The sequence below is a fragment of the Typopeltis vanoorti genome, chromosome 12, assembly GCF_054136105.1.
Source record: "Typopeltis vanoorti isolate ZY-2024b chromosome 12, IOZ_Tvanoo_1.0, whole genome shotgun sequence".
In the NCBI taxonomy this organism is placed as follows: Eukaryota; Metazoa; Arthropoda; class Arachnida; order Uropygi; family Thelyphonidae; genus Typopeltis; species Typopeltis vanoorti.
The window spans coordinates 134,992,900-135,013,646 of NC_143560.1; the positions used below are offsets into that span (position 1 = coordinate 134,992,900).

Sequence of the window (20,747 nt, forward strand, 5' to 3'; positions counted from 1 at the left end):
ATAGACAAAAGAACATGCATATGCCTGATGTACTGTAGTTGAATGGATCTGGAGTTAGCTGTTTAGAGAGTCTTGCACAGAGAGAGACTGGAAGTGCAAAACCAAGAAAACTAGAATTACTGGATAATGTAGAGAGAGGCAGTCAAGTATGAGTACAGCTACTCTGGGAACATGTGCGTGCATGCACACACATGTGCAGAAACTACTATGCAATGCCAAAAAAAAAGTTTCACAACTTCCAAATCTGAAGAGATTGGTAATGAAATTATGGAAAGGTAACTGTGGACCCAAGAGGATGTTGAAATGCATGTACATATATTCTAGAAGTATCAGAAATAGAGATTTTAGCATAGGCTAGCTTAACTTGGCCAAAAATTATAAGAATCAGCAAGACATGGTTGAGAGAAACTGATACAGTTATAGGGACACAATATAAGGGTATTGCATTTTCAGGGAGGATAGAAGGAATAAGAGAGGAGGATGATGAGTAGTATTACTGATGATAGCTGAAAAACTACAGCAACCAACAAAAATAGAAGTGAATAAGAATTTTAGGTATCAAAGGGAGATGCTTTCTGGTGTGACACAGAGGCCACCAAGATGAAATACATTGTTGGTTCCTGCTCTAGACAGGGATATATAGAAAGATGCCATGCATTGGCAGATCGATATAGTGAGCACAGCCAAGCAACTACTAATATTTGGGGGGGGGGGAGCTTCAACAACTATGAGGACATATACTGCAGGAAAGAAAGGGCACATGGCAAGATGGAATTTATATAGCTACTAAGAAATAAATACCTGCAACAACATGTCATGGAGGGGACGAGGGGCTTGATAGTGCTGGATCTGATAACATGTATCCATAACCAGGATAGACACTCTGCCTGTGATCAGGACAAATGACTATGTAGTCTTCTTCTAAGAGGTTACTAAAATTCTCAGTCAAAAAAGGGTTTATGTTAAAATACCTAGAAGAGGAGGTAATTTTGACAGACTAAGGAGGAAGTTTGGAGCAGTGCCATAGCTTAAGAAGCAATAAGGAAAATTTTCAGTAATGCTGGGTAGAGGGTTAGGGATTGATTGAGAGAGAAGCAGCATCAGACTGAATATTAGACAGATTATGAAAGAAAACTAGCTAAGCTATGAAAGAAAATTTGAAGTTTTTGTTATGTAAAGATTGAGTTCAAAAATGATTATAAAAGAATAACTTTAATTTCCATCTATGCTGATGGCTGGAAGGTGATACAAGCAGAAGAAATAGTTCAGTTACCGAGTGATCACTTTGCAAGTGTGTATCATACTAGGCGATACAAAATCGAAGACAGTCAAATGTGAAGAGTACAGAACAATCAGTCTGATCAGTCAGATAGCAAAAGTTGTGTTATATGTCATCCTAGAAAGAAATAAACGTAAAATCAAAATAGAAATTAATGAAACACAATCTGGTTTCCAGGAAAATAAAGGAAGAAGGACTCTTCAACATTAGAGCTATTATAGAAAGATATCTGGAGACGCAGAAAGAAGTCTACTAATGTTTCATTGACTACATAAAGGCCTTTGACAATATACAACATGAACGACTTATCGAATGCATCAGAAAATTAGGAGTAAATGGTAAAGATTCCAGATTACTGATTAATCTATATTGGGAGCAAACTGCCTCAATAAAAATATCAGGAGAAATATCGGAGGAATTCCCAGTAAAGAAGGATGTCAGACAAGGCTGTGTTCTTTCTCCTATATCGTTTAACCTCTATACTGATAATATCTTCCAGCAATTAGAAGAATTTAAAGGAGTCAGCATACAAGGCAGAAATATAAACAACTTAAGACATGCAGATGATACAATACTGCTAGCTGAAAATAAAACAGATCTTCAAAACCTGCTAGAAGAGATGCTGAAGCTAAGTGAAAAATATGGACTTAAGATTTCATTGAATTAAGATTTCAACTTCAAAAAAAAAAACCAAAACCATGCTGGTAACAAGAGAAAATACCCAATATAAATATTAAGATCAGAGGAAATACTTTAGATCAAGTAGAGAGTTATATATATTTGGGTCAACTAATTACAGAGAATGGAAAGTGTGATAAGGAAATATTAAGAAGAATAGAAATTGCTAGATCAACCTTCATTAGCATAAAAAACATTCTGACCTCAAGGGAAATTCACACAAAAACAAGAATTAGGCTGTCCAAATGCTACATATGGTCAACACTGTTATAGGGAGCAGAAACCTGGACAATATCAAAATATTGTGAAAGTCCCATGGACTGCCAAAAAAAAACTAATTTAGAAATATTAGAGATGATTGGAGAAGATAGGAATCTGTCGAAAACCATTAAGAAAAGAAAAACCACCTATCTTGGTCACATACTAAGGCATGAATCCCTACAAAAAACACTTCTAGAAGGAATAGAATGATACAATGAAAAAGAAGAAGACAAAGAACATATTGGATGAGAAATATAAAGGACTGGAGCTTTTTGTCCTATGAAGAATGCAAAAGAGAAGTACAAAACCGTACATGATGGAAGCTCATAGTAGTCAACCTCCTGGAAGGAGATGACATCTGACAAGAAATTCCACTCTATAAAAGTCATATCAAACCACATCTGGATTACTGTGCACTTAAACATGACTGGTCAGATTTGAATGGGAAGAAGTAAGGTTAGACAGAGTATAAAGGTGAAATACAATACATTAGCTAAGAGGAAAGATGAGCAATTAGTGAGAAGCTAGTTCTTCGTATAGAGTGGATTAGTGGGAGCAGACTGCTTTGCATGGAAAGTGGCATGTGCATGGACTGCATTGTCTGAGAGGTTGGTGAAAATGTGAAAGTAGAGAGTTGTTACAATAGGCTTTAGCTTTATGGTAACTAAAATAGACTTTCTATGATAAATCTCATAACTCCATGGCTGTCATTTGGTAAAAATAATCAGTATTGCAAAGATTTAGCAACTTAAAAATTAATATTACCAAAAAGAGTGCATTACATACTTAGAACTACATTGCTGTCTTGAAACATACTGAAGTCTACCTGGGACTGATACAAAGATGTTTTCTAAATAGTTAAGACGTTGTTTCAGTGGAATATTAGAAAGTATTTTGTCATTGACCATAAGTACATCAAAAACACAAAAACAAGGTTGATTTTCTAATCCTGGTTGTAATGCCTTGACATCAATATTATCTCCTTTTGAAACTAGAAATAACAAAATGGGAAAAAATAAATATTGTATAATTAGATCCACTATGATTTTTTTTTCCATTCCAAAAATAAAACATACAATTATCTCGAATGTTTAATTACACATTAGTTATATACATACTAGGCATTATATATAAATGATTATTAAAGCATTAGAATATAGCCCATACTGCATAATTTATTTGAAACAAAAGTTAACTAACATTCATACATATGCTATAGACAACCATGGCTGAAAAATTCATCACAAGTTAATATCAATGAACAGATTGAACAGATACTAGTAGCTTGGAATTCCATGCCTTATGCTGCGGGCATTGCCGAGAATCTTACTGTACTACTAAATCTGTTAGTTTCAGACTGAAACTAACTTCTTTCAGTAGGTCAGGTGTTTGCAACTAGGGGAAAATTCAGATTTACAGGAATTTAAAACGTTTGTGGTGCAGAAATCACTCACAAGTACTGTGGCATTTATACTATGTACAAAATGCATATTTTGTATGCATTTCATACAAACGGCTGAAAAAAATTAACATATATTAGCAGTGTTGAATTTCATGCCACATTATGCAGTGATTGTGAAGCATTTCACTGACCTGCTAAATAAGAAACATACTGAAAAAAATAGTTATGTTAAGAATATGTTGTTAATTTAACATCTATGGAAAATACTTCTTTCAGTAGTTCAGATAGTTATTGCTAGAGAAAACTCAAACATAGAAAAAGTAGTTAATTAGATGATTAGAAAACTCTGCATCTAGAGTTCAAATATGGGACATTTTTAAAGCACTTCAAACCTCTCATAAGCAGAATGCAGAGTGGCTTATGTCTAATGTCCATAATGCAAAAATCATTGATAAGACTATTATTGAGAGACACTTGCTACTTTAAATTAAGAATTATAAACACGTTACCACATGAATATTTTAATGTTTGCCAAATATTTCAGTCTGAAACTAACAGACTATCCTCAGTGGCTTGATAAGAACAGTTTTTACAAGGTGGAATACAAACAATTGATCATTCAAAAGTTTACAGACAACCCACTTTTACTGGATGTTACATTCTCAAACAATCCTTAAAAAAACAGGAATCATAAAATGTTTAATTCGACGAGCTAGAACTAATTGCTCCACTCCCCATGAATTACAGAAAGAACTTTCAACTATCAAACAGCACATGAAATTAAATGGCTTCTTCGAAAAAAATACACAACATCTGTTCGATTCCTACAATCCAATCCAGAACAAAAATTAATACGTCGAGTTCCAATTCTGTATATTTCCAGGATTTCAGAACCAATTTCAAGAATTCTGAAGAAATATGATTTAACAGCCACTTATATCCCTATTAACAAAATAACCACCTATTTCCCTTCTTCTAAAGATAAATGCTCAACTATGTCTCTACCTGGTGTATATCAAGTTCCTCGTAACTGCAATCTGTTGTACTTTGGACAATCAAGATGCTCTATAGAAAAAAGAATACAAGAACATCAACAATACATTCTTCACAACAAATCCTATAAGTCTGAATTGGCACAGCACAGGATAGAGACAAGCCACAACACTCTCTGGTCCAAGACTTGCCTTCTACACAGATGTCGCTATAAATTCGAACGCCTATTCAAAGAGAGTGCTGAGGCCTTACTTCAATGGCCTAACTTGAATCGAAATGACTGTATATTCTTGGCAGAAATATGGGAAAGTTTAATCCGGATAACACACTAAAAGTTTTTTTTTTTTAATTGAGACCTTTAATTTTTACATTAGTCTAATGTTATCTTTAATTGAATTTTTAAATTAAGATTGTTATATGAAATTGTGAATTAATACGTATAATCAAGAGCGTTGTTTCACAGGCGAAGGCCATGGTATATCAAGACCTTTATGATCAATTAGAAACAAAGGAAGGACAGAGAAAGATTTATCAATTGGCAAAATGTCAAAATAACGCATCAAAGACTCTGGAGGAAGGGTATTAAGGAGGGATGTGGATATAAAAAACAGATGGAGAATATACTTTGAAGAGCTTTTGAATGAAGAAAATGCAAGGACTCACAGAGAAGATGGAGAGCCTTATGAGGGGATGGTGCAGAACATTAGTAGAGTGGAAGTGAAGGAGGCCATAAAGAGGATGAAGAATGGAAAATCAGTGGGCCCTGACAGGATCCCAGTGGAAGCATGGAAGGCACTGGGGGAAGAAGGAATTGACCTGCTGTGGGACCTGTTAATAAAAGTTTGTCAACAAGAAAATATACCTGAGGAATGGAGGAAAAGTACTCTTATCCCCATCTACAAGAGTAAAGGGGATGCACAAGACTGTAAGAATTACAGAGGAATAAAGTTGATGTCCCATACAATGAAAATCCTAGAGAGGGTTCTTGATAGAAGAATGAGGAAGGAGGGGGAGATTAGATTGCAAGAGAGCAATTTGGCTTCATGCCTGGTCGATCGACAACAGATGCTATCTTTGGGGTACGACAGATAATGGAAAAGTTTCGAGAGAAGCAACAGGAGCTACATCTGGTATTTATTGATCTGGAGAAAGCATATGACAGAGTGCCGAAGCAAGACGTTTGGAGGTGTCTGAGGGAGAAGAAGGTACTGGAGAAATATATCAGGCTGGTGCAGGAGATGTACAGAAATGTGAAGACAAGAGTTCAAACCTGCCTGGGAAAGACAGAAAGTTTACCAGTGAAAGTTGGCTTGCATCAAGGATCAGCATTAAGTTCGTTCCTGTTTAATACTGTGATGGAGGTGGTGACGGAGGAAGTGAGAGAAGATGCGCCTTGGACTATGTTGTATGCAGATCACATCGTGCTGTGTGCAGAATCAAGAGAAGTGGCAGCCAAACTGGACGGTTGGAGGAAATTACTGGAAGAGAGAGGTATGAGACTGAGCAGAAGTAAGACCGAGTATATGTGTTGCAAAGTGGATGGCAGCCAGGAGACAGATCTGGAGCTGGAAGGAAATGTCATCAGGAAGGTCAATGACTTTAGATACTTAGGTTCAACAATGAAAGAGGATGGTGAGGCTGAGAAGGAAGTGGGATGAAGGATACAAGCAGGATGGAGGAACTGGAGAGAGATGGCTGGAGTGCTAGGTGATAAGAGGGTGCCGATCAAAGTAAAAGGCAAAATCTACAGGACAGTAGTGAAACCAGCTATGATGTATGCTTTGGAAATTGTGGCCCTGAGGAAAAATAACATCAGCAGGATGGAGGTAGCAGAGATGAGAATGCTTAGGTGGATGTGCGGTGTGACCAGAAAGGAATCAACTGAGAAATGACTATATAAGGGGAACGGTGAAAGTTATGAACTTGGGAGCAAAGATACAGGAGGCAAGGTTGAGATGGTTTGGTCATGTGATGAGGAGGGAGGAAGAGTATGTGGGAAGAAAGGTCATGCAGATGGATGTGCAAGGGAAGAGGAAGTGCAGATGGCCAAAGAAGAGATGGAGGGAGATGGTGGAGGAGGACTTGAGGATGAAGAACTTGGATGTGGCTACAGCCCAAAACAGGAAGTTGTGGAGGAGACTCACCACAAACAGCGACCCTACTTAAGTGGGGAAAGCTGCAGAAGAAGAAAAAAAAGAATCACTCTGATGAAATTTACCTCTCTTTAATGCTTAGCAATGTAACATCACGTAGCTCATTCTACTTTTGAATAATCAATTGTTTGTATTCCACCTTGTAAAAACTGTTCCTATCAAGCCACTGAGGATAGTCTGTTAGTTTCAGACTGAAATATTTGGCAAACATTAAAATATTCTTGTGTTAACGTGTTTATAATTCTTAATTGATAAGACTCGATGACATTGTCAATGAAATGCAAGGGAGATATTCAGTTGTTTGCAGATGATGTGAAGTTGGAAAGAATTATTAGTAATAGTGCAGATGTGATAACCCTTCAGTAGGAATTGAATAAGCTGGACAGATGCAGAAATGAATGGGGTGTCAATTAAATGCAATTAAATCTAAAGCCTTGAAATTTAGGATACATCGATGGGAGGCTGCATACTCTCTTGGAGGAACTGTACTAGAGGAAATGGAGAAAGGCAGTTCCTATCAATGATGATCTTGGGGTCATGACTGATAGAAACCTGAAGTGCAAGTTGGGGGTGGGCATATTTAAAGGTGAAGGTAGCTCAGAGGATTGCTGCAATACTGAGATGGACACTGGACAGTGGAGATAAAAGAATTGCGATTCCAGAATAAAGCCCTGACAAACCACACTTGGATTACTGTCCTCAGATTTGGTCACTAGGATTTGAAAAGCATAAATTCACCTTGGAAAGAGTGCAGCAATGGATAACAATGATGATATCAGGACTGTACAATGTTATTATGAGGATAGAAATGAGGTAATGCAGACTGCAAAGTTTGGTAGATATAAGGGAGTGGTGATATGATTGAGACATTTAAACCATTAAGAGATAGTTACAGGGTTGACAATATAGACTTCTTTCATGTGGTAGAACAAGGAGCCAGCCTGGAAGTTGCTAAAGGAAGTGAGGAAGAGGGTGATAAATTGTTTCTTTGCATGGAGGGTTGCACCATGAAATGCATTACCAGATAGGATGGTGAATAGACTCTGTATTGTCTGGGATGGACTTCAGACAATGAGTCTTGACTGCAGGGAGGTCATATAATAATAATAATAATAACATAATAATAACAAAGTATTATGTTTCAGCAGAAGCAAGGCTTCGGGAGATTTATAGATGGGCATTGCAAACACCCTACTCTACCTCTTCCTTCCCACAGTTCAGATATATTCTCTAATAAGCATGGTTCAACAATACTTGATTAAAGAATCTCACCTTTCTAGCTCTCTGTTAACTAACCTTGAGTGACACAAAATCACTATACACCAACACTAATGACTCCTGAGGACTTGATGTAATCATCACCAATGACCAAGAATTCTACAAATCTCAAAATTAACATCCAGCAATATTATACAAATCATCAAAAATGACAATCTCAGCCACTGATTTTCAGTTCTAAAACAAAATCTACAAATAACTGTGGGAGTTGACCAATAAATCAAAATATGTTTGTATGTGGTTCCCATCGATGAAGGTTTGTAAATCTATCATACATTAGGACAGTGGTTGAGATATTGAGATAGTAATTAGATAATTAGGAAACTCGGCATCTAGAGTTCAAACATGGCACATTTTTAAAGCCACTTCAGACAACTCACAAGCAGACTGTACAGTGGCTTATGACACAATGAAATTCCCCTGAGCCCATCTTACACAATGGAGGTATCCATAATGACTGTGCTCATTGACAAAATGAGGGCAGTCGAATAAAATATGTGATGGTTGGTCTGGAATCGGGGTGCTTAAGGGTCAAAGCTCTACAACTGAAAGGAGACCTCCACATAGCCTTTAAAGGAATGCTGAGAACCGACCAGGGCTTCTGACCTAATGTCCAATCATCACCTTCTCGTGATGCACCCTGTTGGGTATCTACTTGGATACTGAAAGAATGAGGAAGAGCTGGGAATTTGGGATTTAGCCGACCAAATTGTATTCTTATTGGTTAAACCAAAATTAAAATGATGGTACAACATGACAAAATTTCATGCCGGCTGGGGCATTGCCCGGTTAAACAAGGCCCCCGTTGTTTTCGCCAGTGAACCAGGGCGAACAGCGAAAAGTCAGCTACTGGAACAAATCTGAAAACACACCCCAACTCAACATCACCAGAGTTAAAGATCGGTACTATCAACATAAGAAACCTGAATGGCAAAGAAATGGAGCTAGCTGAGGAATTAGATAAGTACCAGATCGACATAATAGGGGTGACTGCAAAAAAAAAGGCAAAAACTGGTGAGATCATTCTGAGCAATAAATACAAAATGTTATATTCAGGCAATGACAATCAAGGAAAAGAAGGAGTAGCCATAGTATTCAACACAAAATATGATGCTTATCGTCTTGAATGGCAGGCAGTCTCAAGTAGAGTAATGTGGGCAAATATGAGAATGGGGAACTGGACAATGAGACTTATTTGTGCCTATGGTCCCACAGAGGGTTCTACTAAGGTAGAAGTGGAGGAATTTTTTGATGCTTTAGAAAAAGGAACTGACACAATGAAAAAGGAAAAGTTGGTCCTTGTTGGGGATCTAAATAGCATAAAATTGAATTTCATATTGAAAAGAATAACATGTAAGAAAGTTTTAAAGCGAATAAAAGTTGAGAAGCTCTCAGATGTGAACTGCAGACTAAAATACACAAAGATTATTGAAGAAAAAATGAAAGAGTTTGAGAACAGGAACCAAACCTTGGAGATTCAGTGGCAAGCCTTGAAGAAAGCCCTGATTGATTCAGCTAGAGAGGCATGGTGAAGTTGTCTGCAAGGATAGAAAAATCATAATTCCATGGTGGACACAGGAAGTTAAATAGGCAGTGAAGGAAAAGAAGAAAGCATATCAAACGTTCCTGGCAAATAAGTCAGATTGTGTTCTTAGAGAATACAGAGACAAATGCAAGAATGTTAAACACTGTGTAAAGCTAGCTAAACAAAAGTCATGGGAGGACTTTGGCAAGAAAATAGAAAATTAATATCAAGAAGGTGGCAAAATATTCTGGAGGTTGTTGAAGAAGCTTAGGAATGGAGGAAAGAGTTCTGTAAAAGGAGTTAGAGATGATAAAGGTGACATGAAAACGGAAGAAAAAGATATCCTTGAAGTATGGAGTAATTACTTTGAAAAACTGTTTAATGAAACAAGCAGCGAAGACAGCACAGTGGTAAAAAACACTGACCAGGCAGTAAGTAAGGAATACATATCCATACTTGAAGTTGAAAAGGCCATCAGAGGCTTAAAATGTGGAAAGGCAGCAGAAGTAGATAATATTCGACCAGAAATGCTGAAGTATGGTGGTATAAAAGTCTTACAGTGGCTGCACTGCATAGTTCAGAAAGCCTGGACAGAGGAACGAATTCCCGATGATTGGAGGCTAGCTCTCATAGTACCCATATATAAAAAGGGAAATAAAACAATGTGAGAATTACAGAGGTATTTCCCTACTAAGTGTTCCTGGCAAGATCTATGCAAGTATACTTGAGAAACGATTGAGAAGAATTGTGGAAGAAAAGCTGGGTGAAAAACAAGCTGGATTCAGGCAAAAAACAAGGCAGTCAGGATCAATTTTCACTTTACGACAATTAGTCGAGAAAGCATGGGAATATAACAAAAATCTGTATTTAAGTTTTGTCGATTTGGAAAAAGGCATATGCCAAGAGAGAAGCTATTCAATACGCTAGAATTATATGGTGTCAATGGGGCATTACATCAAGCAATATTTAGTCTTTATTTGAGTTGTAAGTTAGCAGTTAGAATTGAAGGAAGTACAGGAAGATGGTTTAATGTGAAATCTGGTGTGAGACAAGGATGTACATTATCCCCTCTGTTATTCATCATTTATATGGATCACATTATGAAGGAAAGTGGTATCAAACATGATATCAAAATTGGAGATGTTAATGTCAGCTCTTTGCTTTATGCAGATGATGTTATACTTCTAAATAAATCTGCTACAAGTCTGCAAGATTGCCTGACTAAATTGAATAACTGTTGTAATAGATATGGTATGAACGTCAGCATTAAAAAGACAAAGACAATGAAAATAGGCAGAAATATTGAAAATATCAACTGTGTTGTGAATGTATAACCTGTGGAACAAGTAAAACATTTCAGCTTCTTAGGCACGATTTTTAGTGAAGATGGTAAATTAAATATGGAAATAAACAACAGAATCAACATTAAAATGGAGGAAATCAATTGAATAAATTCATATGAAATAAGAGAGAAATTAGTTGGAACACTAAATTAGCTGTATACAAGACAGTGTTCAAACCAGTTTTAACTTATGGATCTGAGAGCTGGATCAGAAGTAAAACACTTGACCAAAGACTAGAGACCGCAGATATGAGAGTCCTGAGAAAGATTAGAGGCGTGAACAGATGGCATCAATGGCAATATCATATTAAAAACGAGGATATTAGGAAAGAACTTGACATTGTCAGCATCCACGAATGCGTTAGCAGTTCTAATCTCAGGTGGTATGGTCACTTAAATAGAATGGGAGAGGAAAGATTAGCAAAACAAGTGTTCTCTTCCAGGTTGGCAGGAAAATGACCCAGAGGAAGACCAAGATATAGGTGGATTGATACGGTACAAAGTGTCTTAGACGATAGAAATATAAGTTCTGATAATGTTGGAGTCTTGACAAGTAACAGATTGATTTGGAGGAAAATTGTAGATAGGAAGTTAGTAATGATATAATTTTTTCATGTAGTACTGTCATATCCTGTACACCCCCTTGAGGGTACATGGCAGGAATTTGATGACGATGATGGTGGTCTGGAATCACAAAGCTCACATGTAGGCATGTCATGACTCCCTCAGAAGGAAGGAGTGGGTGAGATGACTATGACCTATGTGAAGATGAGCAAGAACAACCTCTGTTCGAACTCTGCGAAGGCTCAACTGCCATAATTTAATTTTAGGCTTAATTTGGTAGAGCTTATTGTTACTCTATGTTGCCACTGGGATAAGAGTTTTTTCCTGATAATCTGTGTATGACACAGGCAGATGGTGGATGTTTGAGAAATAAGCTGATCTCGCTGCAGTATCTGCTGTCTTGTTTTCCTTAATCTTAACATGGCTTGGAATCCAAGAGAAGTATACATCAAAGTGTAGCTTCCATGACTAAAAGATCAGGTGTTGAATTCAAGAGAGAGAGCCACATGTTAGCTCTAGAGTTCTTATTGTCAGAAGGAACTTTGCGAGTCTGAATATATTATGCTCCTTTGGTAGTGGTAGAATCTGATGAATTTTAGTTGATTGCATACGGCTCTGCTGTAAAGTTGTCACACTACAGTGGGATTTCATCATCATCAAATTCCTGCCATGTACCCTCAAGGGGTGTACAGGATATGATAGTACTACATGGAAAATTTACATCATTACTAACTTCCTATCTACAATTTTCCTCCAAATCAGTCTGTTACTTGTCAAGACTCCAACATTATCAGATCTTATATTTCTATCGTCTAAGCCACATTGTACCGTATCAATCTACCTATATCTAAGTCTTCCTCTGGGTCGTTTTCCTGCCAACCTGGCAGAGAACACTTGTTTTGCTAATCTTTCCTCACCCATTCTGTTTAAGTGACCATACTACCTGAGATTAGCTTTGCTAACGCATTCCTGAATGCTGACAATGTCAGGTTCTTTCCTAATATCCTCGTTTTTAATATGATATTCCCATTGATGGCATCTGTTCACGCCTCTAATCTTTCTCAGGACTCTCATATCTGCAGTCTCTAGTCTTTGGTCAAGTGTTTTACTTCTGACCCAGCTCTCAGATCCATAAGTTAAAACTGGTTTGAACACTGTCTTGTATACAGCTAATTTAGTGTTCTGACTAATTTCTCTCTTAATCCATATGAATTTATTCAACTGACTTCCTACCATACCAGCTTTGTTGATTCTATTGTCTATTTCCATGTTTAATTTACCATCTTCACTAAAAATCGTGCCTAAGTAGCTGAAATGTTTTACTTGTTCCACAGGTTCTCCGTTCACAATGCAGTTGACATTTTCAATGATTGTGGCTATTTTCATTGCCTTTCTCTTTTTATTGCTGACTTTCATTCCATATCTATTACAACAGTTATTGAATTTAGTCAGGGAATTTTGCAGACTTGTAGAGGATTTATTTAGAAGTATAACATCGTCTGTATAAAGCAAAGAGCTGACATTAACATCTCCAATTTTGATATCATGTTTAATAAAATGGAATAAAAAGTTACATCAAGGAATTAAACTTTCTCCTACAGTGAACTTAAACACTCTCCTTTTTGCAGATGTTTAAGTTCTCCTACAGTGAACTTAAACACTCTCCATTTTGCAAATAATAATTACAAATTCTGAAGATAACTTACAGAAAGCTATTTTAGATCTAAACGAGATAGCCAAAGATTATGATATGATAATATCAACTGAAAAATCAAAAACTATGGCCTTGAAAGGAGAAGATCCAGCAAGAACTAAAATTGTAATAGATAACAAGATCTTAGAACAGGTGAATTCATTTAACTACCTAGGATGTATGATCACATATGAAAATGAAAAAGATATAAACATAAAAAGATAAGTGTAAAAACTGCAAAATATTTAAAAATAATAGGTGTAATTAAATCTATATTTAAACCTAACGTAGTTTAAAAACAAACCAGACTAAAAGTATACAATACCTTAGCCGTACCAGTCTTCATGTATGAAAGCGAAATGTAGACAATATAACAAAAAGACAAACAAAGATTAATAACAGCAGAAATGAAGTTTATGAAAAAAACTGCAAAGTATAGCCTATTTGATCACAAAAGAAATGAAGAAATTATGAAAGAATTAAACCAAGAACCAGTAATAGAAAAAATTAAAAAATATAAACATAAATGGATGGAACACGTTCAAAGAATGAAAAACAGAAAGATTACCAAAACAAGCCTTAAAGTACAAGCCATTAGGAAAAAAAAAACCAGGACGTACTCCTAAATGATTAAACGATGACTTCTAAGGCTGGAACAGGCCATACTAGGCCTAACTCCTTGATATACCCATGATGATGATGATTAATATCACTTTCCTTCATAATGTGATACATATAGACAATGAATAACAGAGGGGATAATTTCAAACCTTTGCATATCCTTGTCTCACACCATATTTAACATTAAACCATCTTCCTGTACTTCCTTCAATTGCTGTTGCTGACTTACAACTCAAATAAAGACTAAATATTGCTTGATATAATGTCCCATTGACACCATATAACTGTAGCGCATTGAACAGCCTCTCCCTTGGCACCTTGTCATATGCCTTTTCCAGATCGACAAAACTTAAATACAAATCTTTGTTATATTCCCATGATTTCTCCGCTATTTGTCATAAAGTGAAGATCTGATCCTGACAGCCTCTATTTGGCCTGAATCCAGCTTGGTCTTCGCCAAGCTTTTCTTCCACAATTATTCTCAACTGTTTCTCAAGTATACTTGCATAGATCTTACCAGGAACACTCAGTAGGGAAATACCTCTGTAATTCTCACATTCAGTTTTATTTCCCTTTTTATATATGGGTACTATGAGAGCTCTACTCCAATCATCGGAAATTCATCCCTCTGTTCACGCCTTCTGAACTATGCAGTGCAGCCACTGTAGGACTTTTATACCACCATACTTCAGCACTTCTGGCTGAATATCATCTACTCCTGCTGCCTTTCAACATTTCAAGCCTTTGATGGCTTTTTCTATTTCAAGTATGGATATGTAATCCTGACTGTAGGCCTGTTGAGTATTTCTTACCACTGTACTATTACTGCTTGTTTCATTTAGCAATTTTTTGAAGTAATTACTACATACTTCAAGGATATCTTTTTCTCCCATTTTCATGTCACCTTTATCATCACTAACTCCATTTACAGTACTCTTTCCTCCATTCCTAAGCTTCTTCAACAACCTCCAGAATATTTTGCCACCTTCTTGATATTAATTTTCTATGTTCTTGCCAAAGACCTCCCATGACTTTTGTTTAGCTAGTTTTACAAAATGTTTAGCTTTCTCACATTTGTCTCTGTATTCTCTAAGAACTCAAGCTGATTTATTTGCCATGAACTTTTGATATGCTTTCTTCTTTTCCTTCACTGCTTCTATAACTTCCTGTATCCACCATGGAGTTCTGATTTTTCTATCCTTGCAGACAACTTCACCACATGCCTCTCTGGCTGAATCAACCAGGGTTTTCTTCAAGGCTTGCCACTGAATCTACGAGGTTTGATTACTGTTCTCAAATATACAAAATGATGGTACAACATGGTAGTGGGATTTGTGCATATATAATATTGTCAGAAAAACAGCAGAAGATCCCAGTAGGTCATCTGATTTTGAGTCATCTATGTAGACAGGCACGAAATCAGAGTATTCAGTTCTATGAGCTTTGAAGAGCTGCTGGTAAATGACAGTAGAATGGTAAATTTCGGTAGTCTGCTGAAAACAAATCTGCATGCTAGCTTGTATGATTGCCACAGGGGACGGTGTCTGAGCTTTGTTGTCTACCACTATTTGCAGAGCTTGTGGGAGAGCTTTTATCTGCAAACCAAAAGGTTTTATGGCAGTCTGTCAAGTGTTGTAGAGATTCTCCCACTGTGGTCGAAAGATTGTTGAATGTGTGACATACTCTGTCAGGAATTTCATTTTAGTTACATATAATAGAGAGCTGTTGCTGTTGTAGCAATAAAAGTGGTTAAATTGCCTCAACATACAGACTAGAAATAGGTGAAGTGTGTAATGCTCCAGCTGCAATTCTGAGGGCTTAAGGGTGAATAGAGTCTAGCCATCACAGTGTATTCTCCCTGGCAGAAGCACAGACTTGGGATATGTGGTCAACTTTTGATCCCATGCCCTGTACAAATGAAGCAAAGAACATCCTACAGCACTCCAGCAAGTGGAAGATAGGGTGTGTAGAATGTTCACTGCTTTATGGTGATTGTCTCTTAACTGATGGATGTGAGGGTGGGAACAGTTTACTGTCAAATAGCAGTTCCAAAATCTTGGCTTCTGATGTAACTTGGATTTGTGATTGTCCTAGCCATAGTTTTGGGTCAGGATGAAGACCATATTTGCAGCAAAGGTGAATACCAACTGTCTTCAGCTGTGAAAATCTGAAACCATTTGCAAGCATCCATTTTGAGAGATGGTCAATGGCTTGCTGCAGCTATCTTTCTCTGACCTTCAAATTACATGAGTGACAAACAAAAGATGATAGTCATCCACACATAGAACATTAATTACTGTTGAAGAAAGTTGTTCTGGTATCGAGTTATTGCAAAAAGTGTGACCCTTAAAACAGAACCTTGTGGGACTGTGTCTTCTTGGTTATAGGGATGGGAGAGAGCAGTTCCCACTCAGACTTGGAAGATTCAGTTAGATGAGAAGTTTTTGATAAAGAAGAGAGAGAGAGAGAGAGAGTCCCTCTAATATCAAAATTATGCAAGTCTTTCATTACTCCAAATGTCAAAGCAGCAGTGTCATATGTTTTTTCCACATTGAAGAAAACTGATACTAGATAGTTGCATTTTAGGAAGGCATCTCTAATGGATGTCTCCATGAGGACAAGATGATCAGTGGTAAAATATTTTCATAAGTCAAATTGTGTTTTAGGAAAAAAAATGGTGTTTCTCTCCAGAAACTATAAAAAGACAAGAGTTAACATTCTTTCCAGAATCTGGTACAAGGAGATGGTCAAAGAAATTAGACTGTAGTAATTTGAAAATTTTGCTAGGTATCAGGAAATATGCTCTCACAGAAAATTCTGTTATCCATGGCCGATGTTTTACTATCATGTATTGGATATTATCTGGTCAAAGAGCAGTTGAATGATATTTAAGTAAAGCAGCTTTCATTTCTTCTTTAGTACTTCTTGTTGTTCTTTTTATTTGGGGGAGGGGAAGAAACTTGAAGGAATGAGAATACGTTGTTGATGTTTTCTAAAAATCTCCCCAAGTGTGTGTCAGCAATCACTGTTGGATCGGCAACTGTGCAACCATTGTGCTCAAGGAGAAAGCTGGCTGGTGATATATCTGCCTTTCATTTTCCAGATTTTTTCCAATATTTATTTGCTATTGATGGATCTTGATATCGAAGAAGTAAATTGGATCCAGGATTCCTTCTGGTTCTGATACCTGATCTGTGTCTTGCTTCAGTCCATTTGAAAGCAATTAGGTTTGTTATTGTGGGGTATCTGCAGATAATACCCCAAGCTTTCTTCTGGGTTTCTTTGGCTGCTGTGCAATCATCATTTCACCATAGTTTAGGAAAACTTGGGAAATAGCTAGATGTTTTAGGAATTGTAGTTGTGACTACTGCTAAAATATACACAGTTCCATGTATCACTGATAGAAGATGAATTTACCTGCAGAATTAAAAACTGTTAATGAGGAAAAGGTGGATGAGTCAACATGCTTAATTTTGCACTGATATCCATGATGTAGCAGCATGGTTGCCCATATAGAAAAGTGGACATCACAGGAAAGTAATTGCTCACAAATAGGTAGTAATCAGTTTTCTACTTAAACAGTGGGAAAAGGGATGGTGAACAGATAGCAGATAGAGAGAGAGAGAGAGATTGCAGTTGTCGAACATATGCTCAACAACTCTTTCTCTGACGTTTGTTTAGGCACTATCTCACAGTAAATTAAAAATACCAAGAAATTATATACTCGATTTAATCCTTCATCCAAGTGTAAGTAAACAATGTTTGTGCCTGAAGTATCTTCAGGACTGGGGCAACTCGTGGTAAAGGTGGTATTGACTTCACATCACTTGCCTTGGTATTCCATAATGCAAAGCACATCTCCTTGTAGACATGTATAATGCTATGCAATATGGAAAGGGTCACTACCAGTTTATATATGAGTTTGGCAATTCGTATATGAAAATATGATTTCTGCATTACTTCAACCTTGGTATCACCTCTGGGTGATACCAAGGTTGAAGTAATGTTATAGTATCCCATATAGTATCCCATATAGTATCCCAGCGATAATGTTTAGTATCCCATAATGCTTTGCATTATGGGATACTAAGGATACTAAGGCAAGTGATGTGAAGTGATACCACGAGTTGCCTCAGTCCTGAAGATATTTCAGGTGCAAACTTTGTTTACCTACACTTGGATAAAGGATTAAACCAAGTATATAATTTCTTGGTATTTTTAATTTATAGTATAATCAAGTGGAAAAACTTTCAACAACTACCTCACAGTATTATGTAAATTTATATCCCTCATTACAAGTAAAACTGATGGTAACTGATATGACATCAAGGTTCATCTTAAGAAAAATCTATGGCAAGATGGCAGTACATGCAGCATACCATTATTATATTTTTGATCAAGACTTACAGCAACTGCTTCTATGATGGTTTTAATTTGGATCTGTTGGAAAGGGATATGGCTGTCCACAAGGATGTCGGCTCTTCCATAGGTAGATCTTTCATTTCCCTTCTTTGTCCTTATGAATAATGGTAACATTATGAGGAACCAGATCATCACTCGGTTTCAGACATGTTTCCTACAAGAAGCATATTGGTTTATACTTCTGCAAGAGAGCCTTGATGTTGTCTATGTTTTGTCGGAATACACAACAATTCCATTGTAGGAATGTTTCCATTAATTCTTTTTGGTGGTGTCATCTGTCTTCCTATGATAAATAATTCTGTTTTCATTAGTAATGGAATTTATATTTTTTGAGAATTGTGGATTGCCAGTATCCATCATTTCTTCTTCTGAAAAAATCTTCAAGACATCAGCAAATTCCACTCTCCCTCTACAGCACTTGGTATATTGTTTTATCTTCCTGATGGAGGGGGAGCATCCATGGTGTCTGTTGATGGACCATCTAATAAAGGATCTGGAGGCATATCTTCGATCCTCTGTGGTATGTGCTCCAATATGTTTCGAAGCAAGTCCATAGTGAATTCTTTCATTCACTCAAAAGTGATAGTGAACAAATCATATTTTCAGGGATGTTGTAGTTATTGTGAAAAGGCAGGATCGACATCCTGGAGAGTGTCCCAAATGAAACTTTCTTTACAGTCGTCTTCGCAGAACATTAAAGAGGTCCCACTCAAATATTACATTTCTAGAAAAGTTTTTTGTTTTGGCGGGGGGGGGCAAAGAATGGTAAATGTAATTGGTATTTCCCTCCATAGATATTGCATGGAGTAATTTTTCTGATTGTGCTACAATAGCTGCTTCACTAATAATATTTAGGAGACCCTGCCAACCCTTACAAACCTCTCTGGATGAAGAAGGGTGGCATATTTGTTACAGATTTTGATGTTTTTCATTTCTTACTTTGCTTAACTCTACCTAGTTGGGACTTATTGAGGGCCCGTGATGATTGAGGATGAAGAAGTATTCATTCTCAGGAGTTGGATTCAGTGCCTCCCGCCCACCATGGAGCCACAAACGGATGCCACTCATGGGCCAGCGATGATTGCACTAAGTGGAATGCTATTGCTACTCCAGATGCTGTTCAAACACCACATCATGGCTTGGCCCTGTCCCCAGATCATGTGAAAGGAGACTTACTGCAATGCCTTTGAATCTTGAAGGCAAGCCCACTGGCCAACCATACAGGACAACCCATCTTGCTGAAGCAGAGGCCAAAGTAGTGCAAGACTATCAGGATTCACCCCCCCCCCTCTTTCCAGATGTCATGGGTCACACTGTATGGCAAACATGGTGGCAATGTGTTATATCCCAGTAATGGTGGGTCTGGAAGACAGAGTAGTAAAAATGACTCAGGAGAAGTAGAGCAAAGAATATTGGAAGAAAAGCAGACAAAGAATAAAAATGAAAAGGTCCAGTACATCACATGTGAGGCATCTGTTTGTGGAGGTCCCCTCCATAAACAGATACCTCGCATGGAGGAATGGTGTGACTGTATGCATGTGCTTAGGATATACGTTTGTTCTCATAAAGATGCCTTGGTGATCAAAGCAAAATACTGTCCTGGTAATTTAACAGCCAAATATAATTATGTATTTCAAGTGTATACAGAGGGATTTGAACTAGGAAAGTGATCACTACAAGTACAAGGAATTGAGCAGGATAAAAATGAGTATTCTACTAAATGCTAATCTACTGAATACAACAGAAAATAAAACCAAGAACTGAGTTTTTGCAAGAGTCAAAAGTGAACAACTGGACTAAATCAATCTGCCCAGACCTTGGTCTTCCTCTGTTTTTTTTTTTCCCTACCATCTTAGCATCAAATAGCTGAGTTTCTAACTTTTCCTTTCCCATTACCTTTAAGTGACCATAGCACCTTATATTAGACCTGCTCACAAATTCCTGAATACAAACAATGTCAAGTTCCTTCCTAACGTCTTCATTTTTAATATGATTCTGCCATTGATGTCATCTGTTCACTCTCCTAATCTTTCTCAGAACTCTCATATCTGTGGTCTCTAATCTTTATCAAGTGCTTTTTTTCTAATCCAATTCTCAGTTCATTAACTTTAAACTGGTTTGAATACCGTGTTGTATTCTGCTAGTTTAGTCTTTTTGGCTAATATTTCTCTTATTCCATATAAATTTCTTCAACTGGCTCACCACTATACTAGTTTTGCTTATTCTGTAGGCCATTTATATTTAATTTACCATCTTCTCTAAAAACTGTGCTTAAATACTCAAAATATTTTACTTGTTTTATAGGTTCTCCAATGAGAATACAGCTGAAATTTTCTAGATTCCTACCTATTTTCATACTTTGGTTTTTTTTTATTGCTGATTTTTATGCCAAATTTGGAATCCTGGAGACCTGTTCAGGAGTATTTCATCATCTGTGTAACGCAAAAAATTATTATTACAGACAACTCCAAGGAGTCCTTTCACTCACTGAGGGAAGCCCTAAACATCATGTCAAGAACTATCCAACATTTGCAGT

At 37.0% G+C, this 20,747-nt stretch overlaps 1 protein-coding gene across 4 annotated transcripts in view; it reads right to left on the reverse strand.

Moving 5' to 3' along the window:
* The window catches only part of DNAlig4 (DNA ligase 4), a 588,281-nt gene that overhangs the window by 282,145 nt on the left and 285,389 nt on the right, over positions 1–20,747 (reverse strand). For all 4 annotated transcript variants that reach the window (XM_090401217.1, XM_090401216.1, XM_090401218.1 and 1 more), the window contains one exon: positions 3,005–3,209. In XM_090401217.1, coding sequence (XP_090257343.1) covers positions 3,005–3,209 — 205 coding nt within the window. The remainder of the gene's footprint in view (positions 1–3,004; positions 3,210–20,747) is intronic.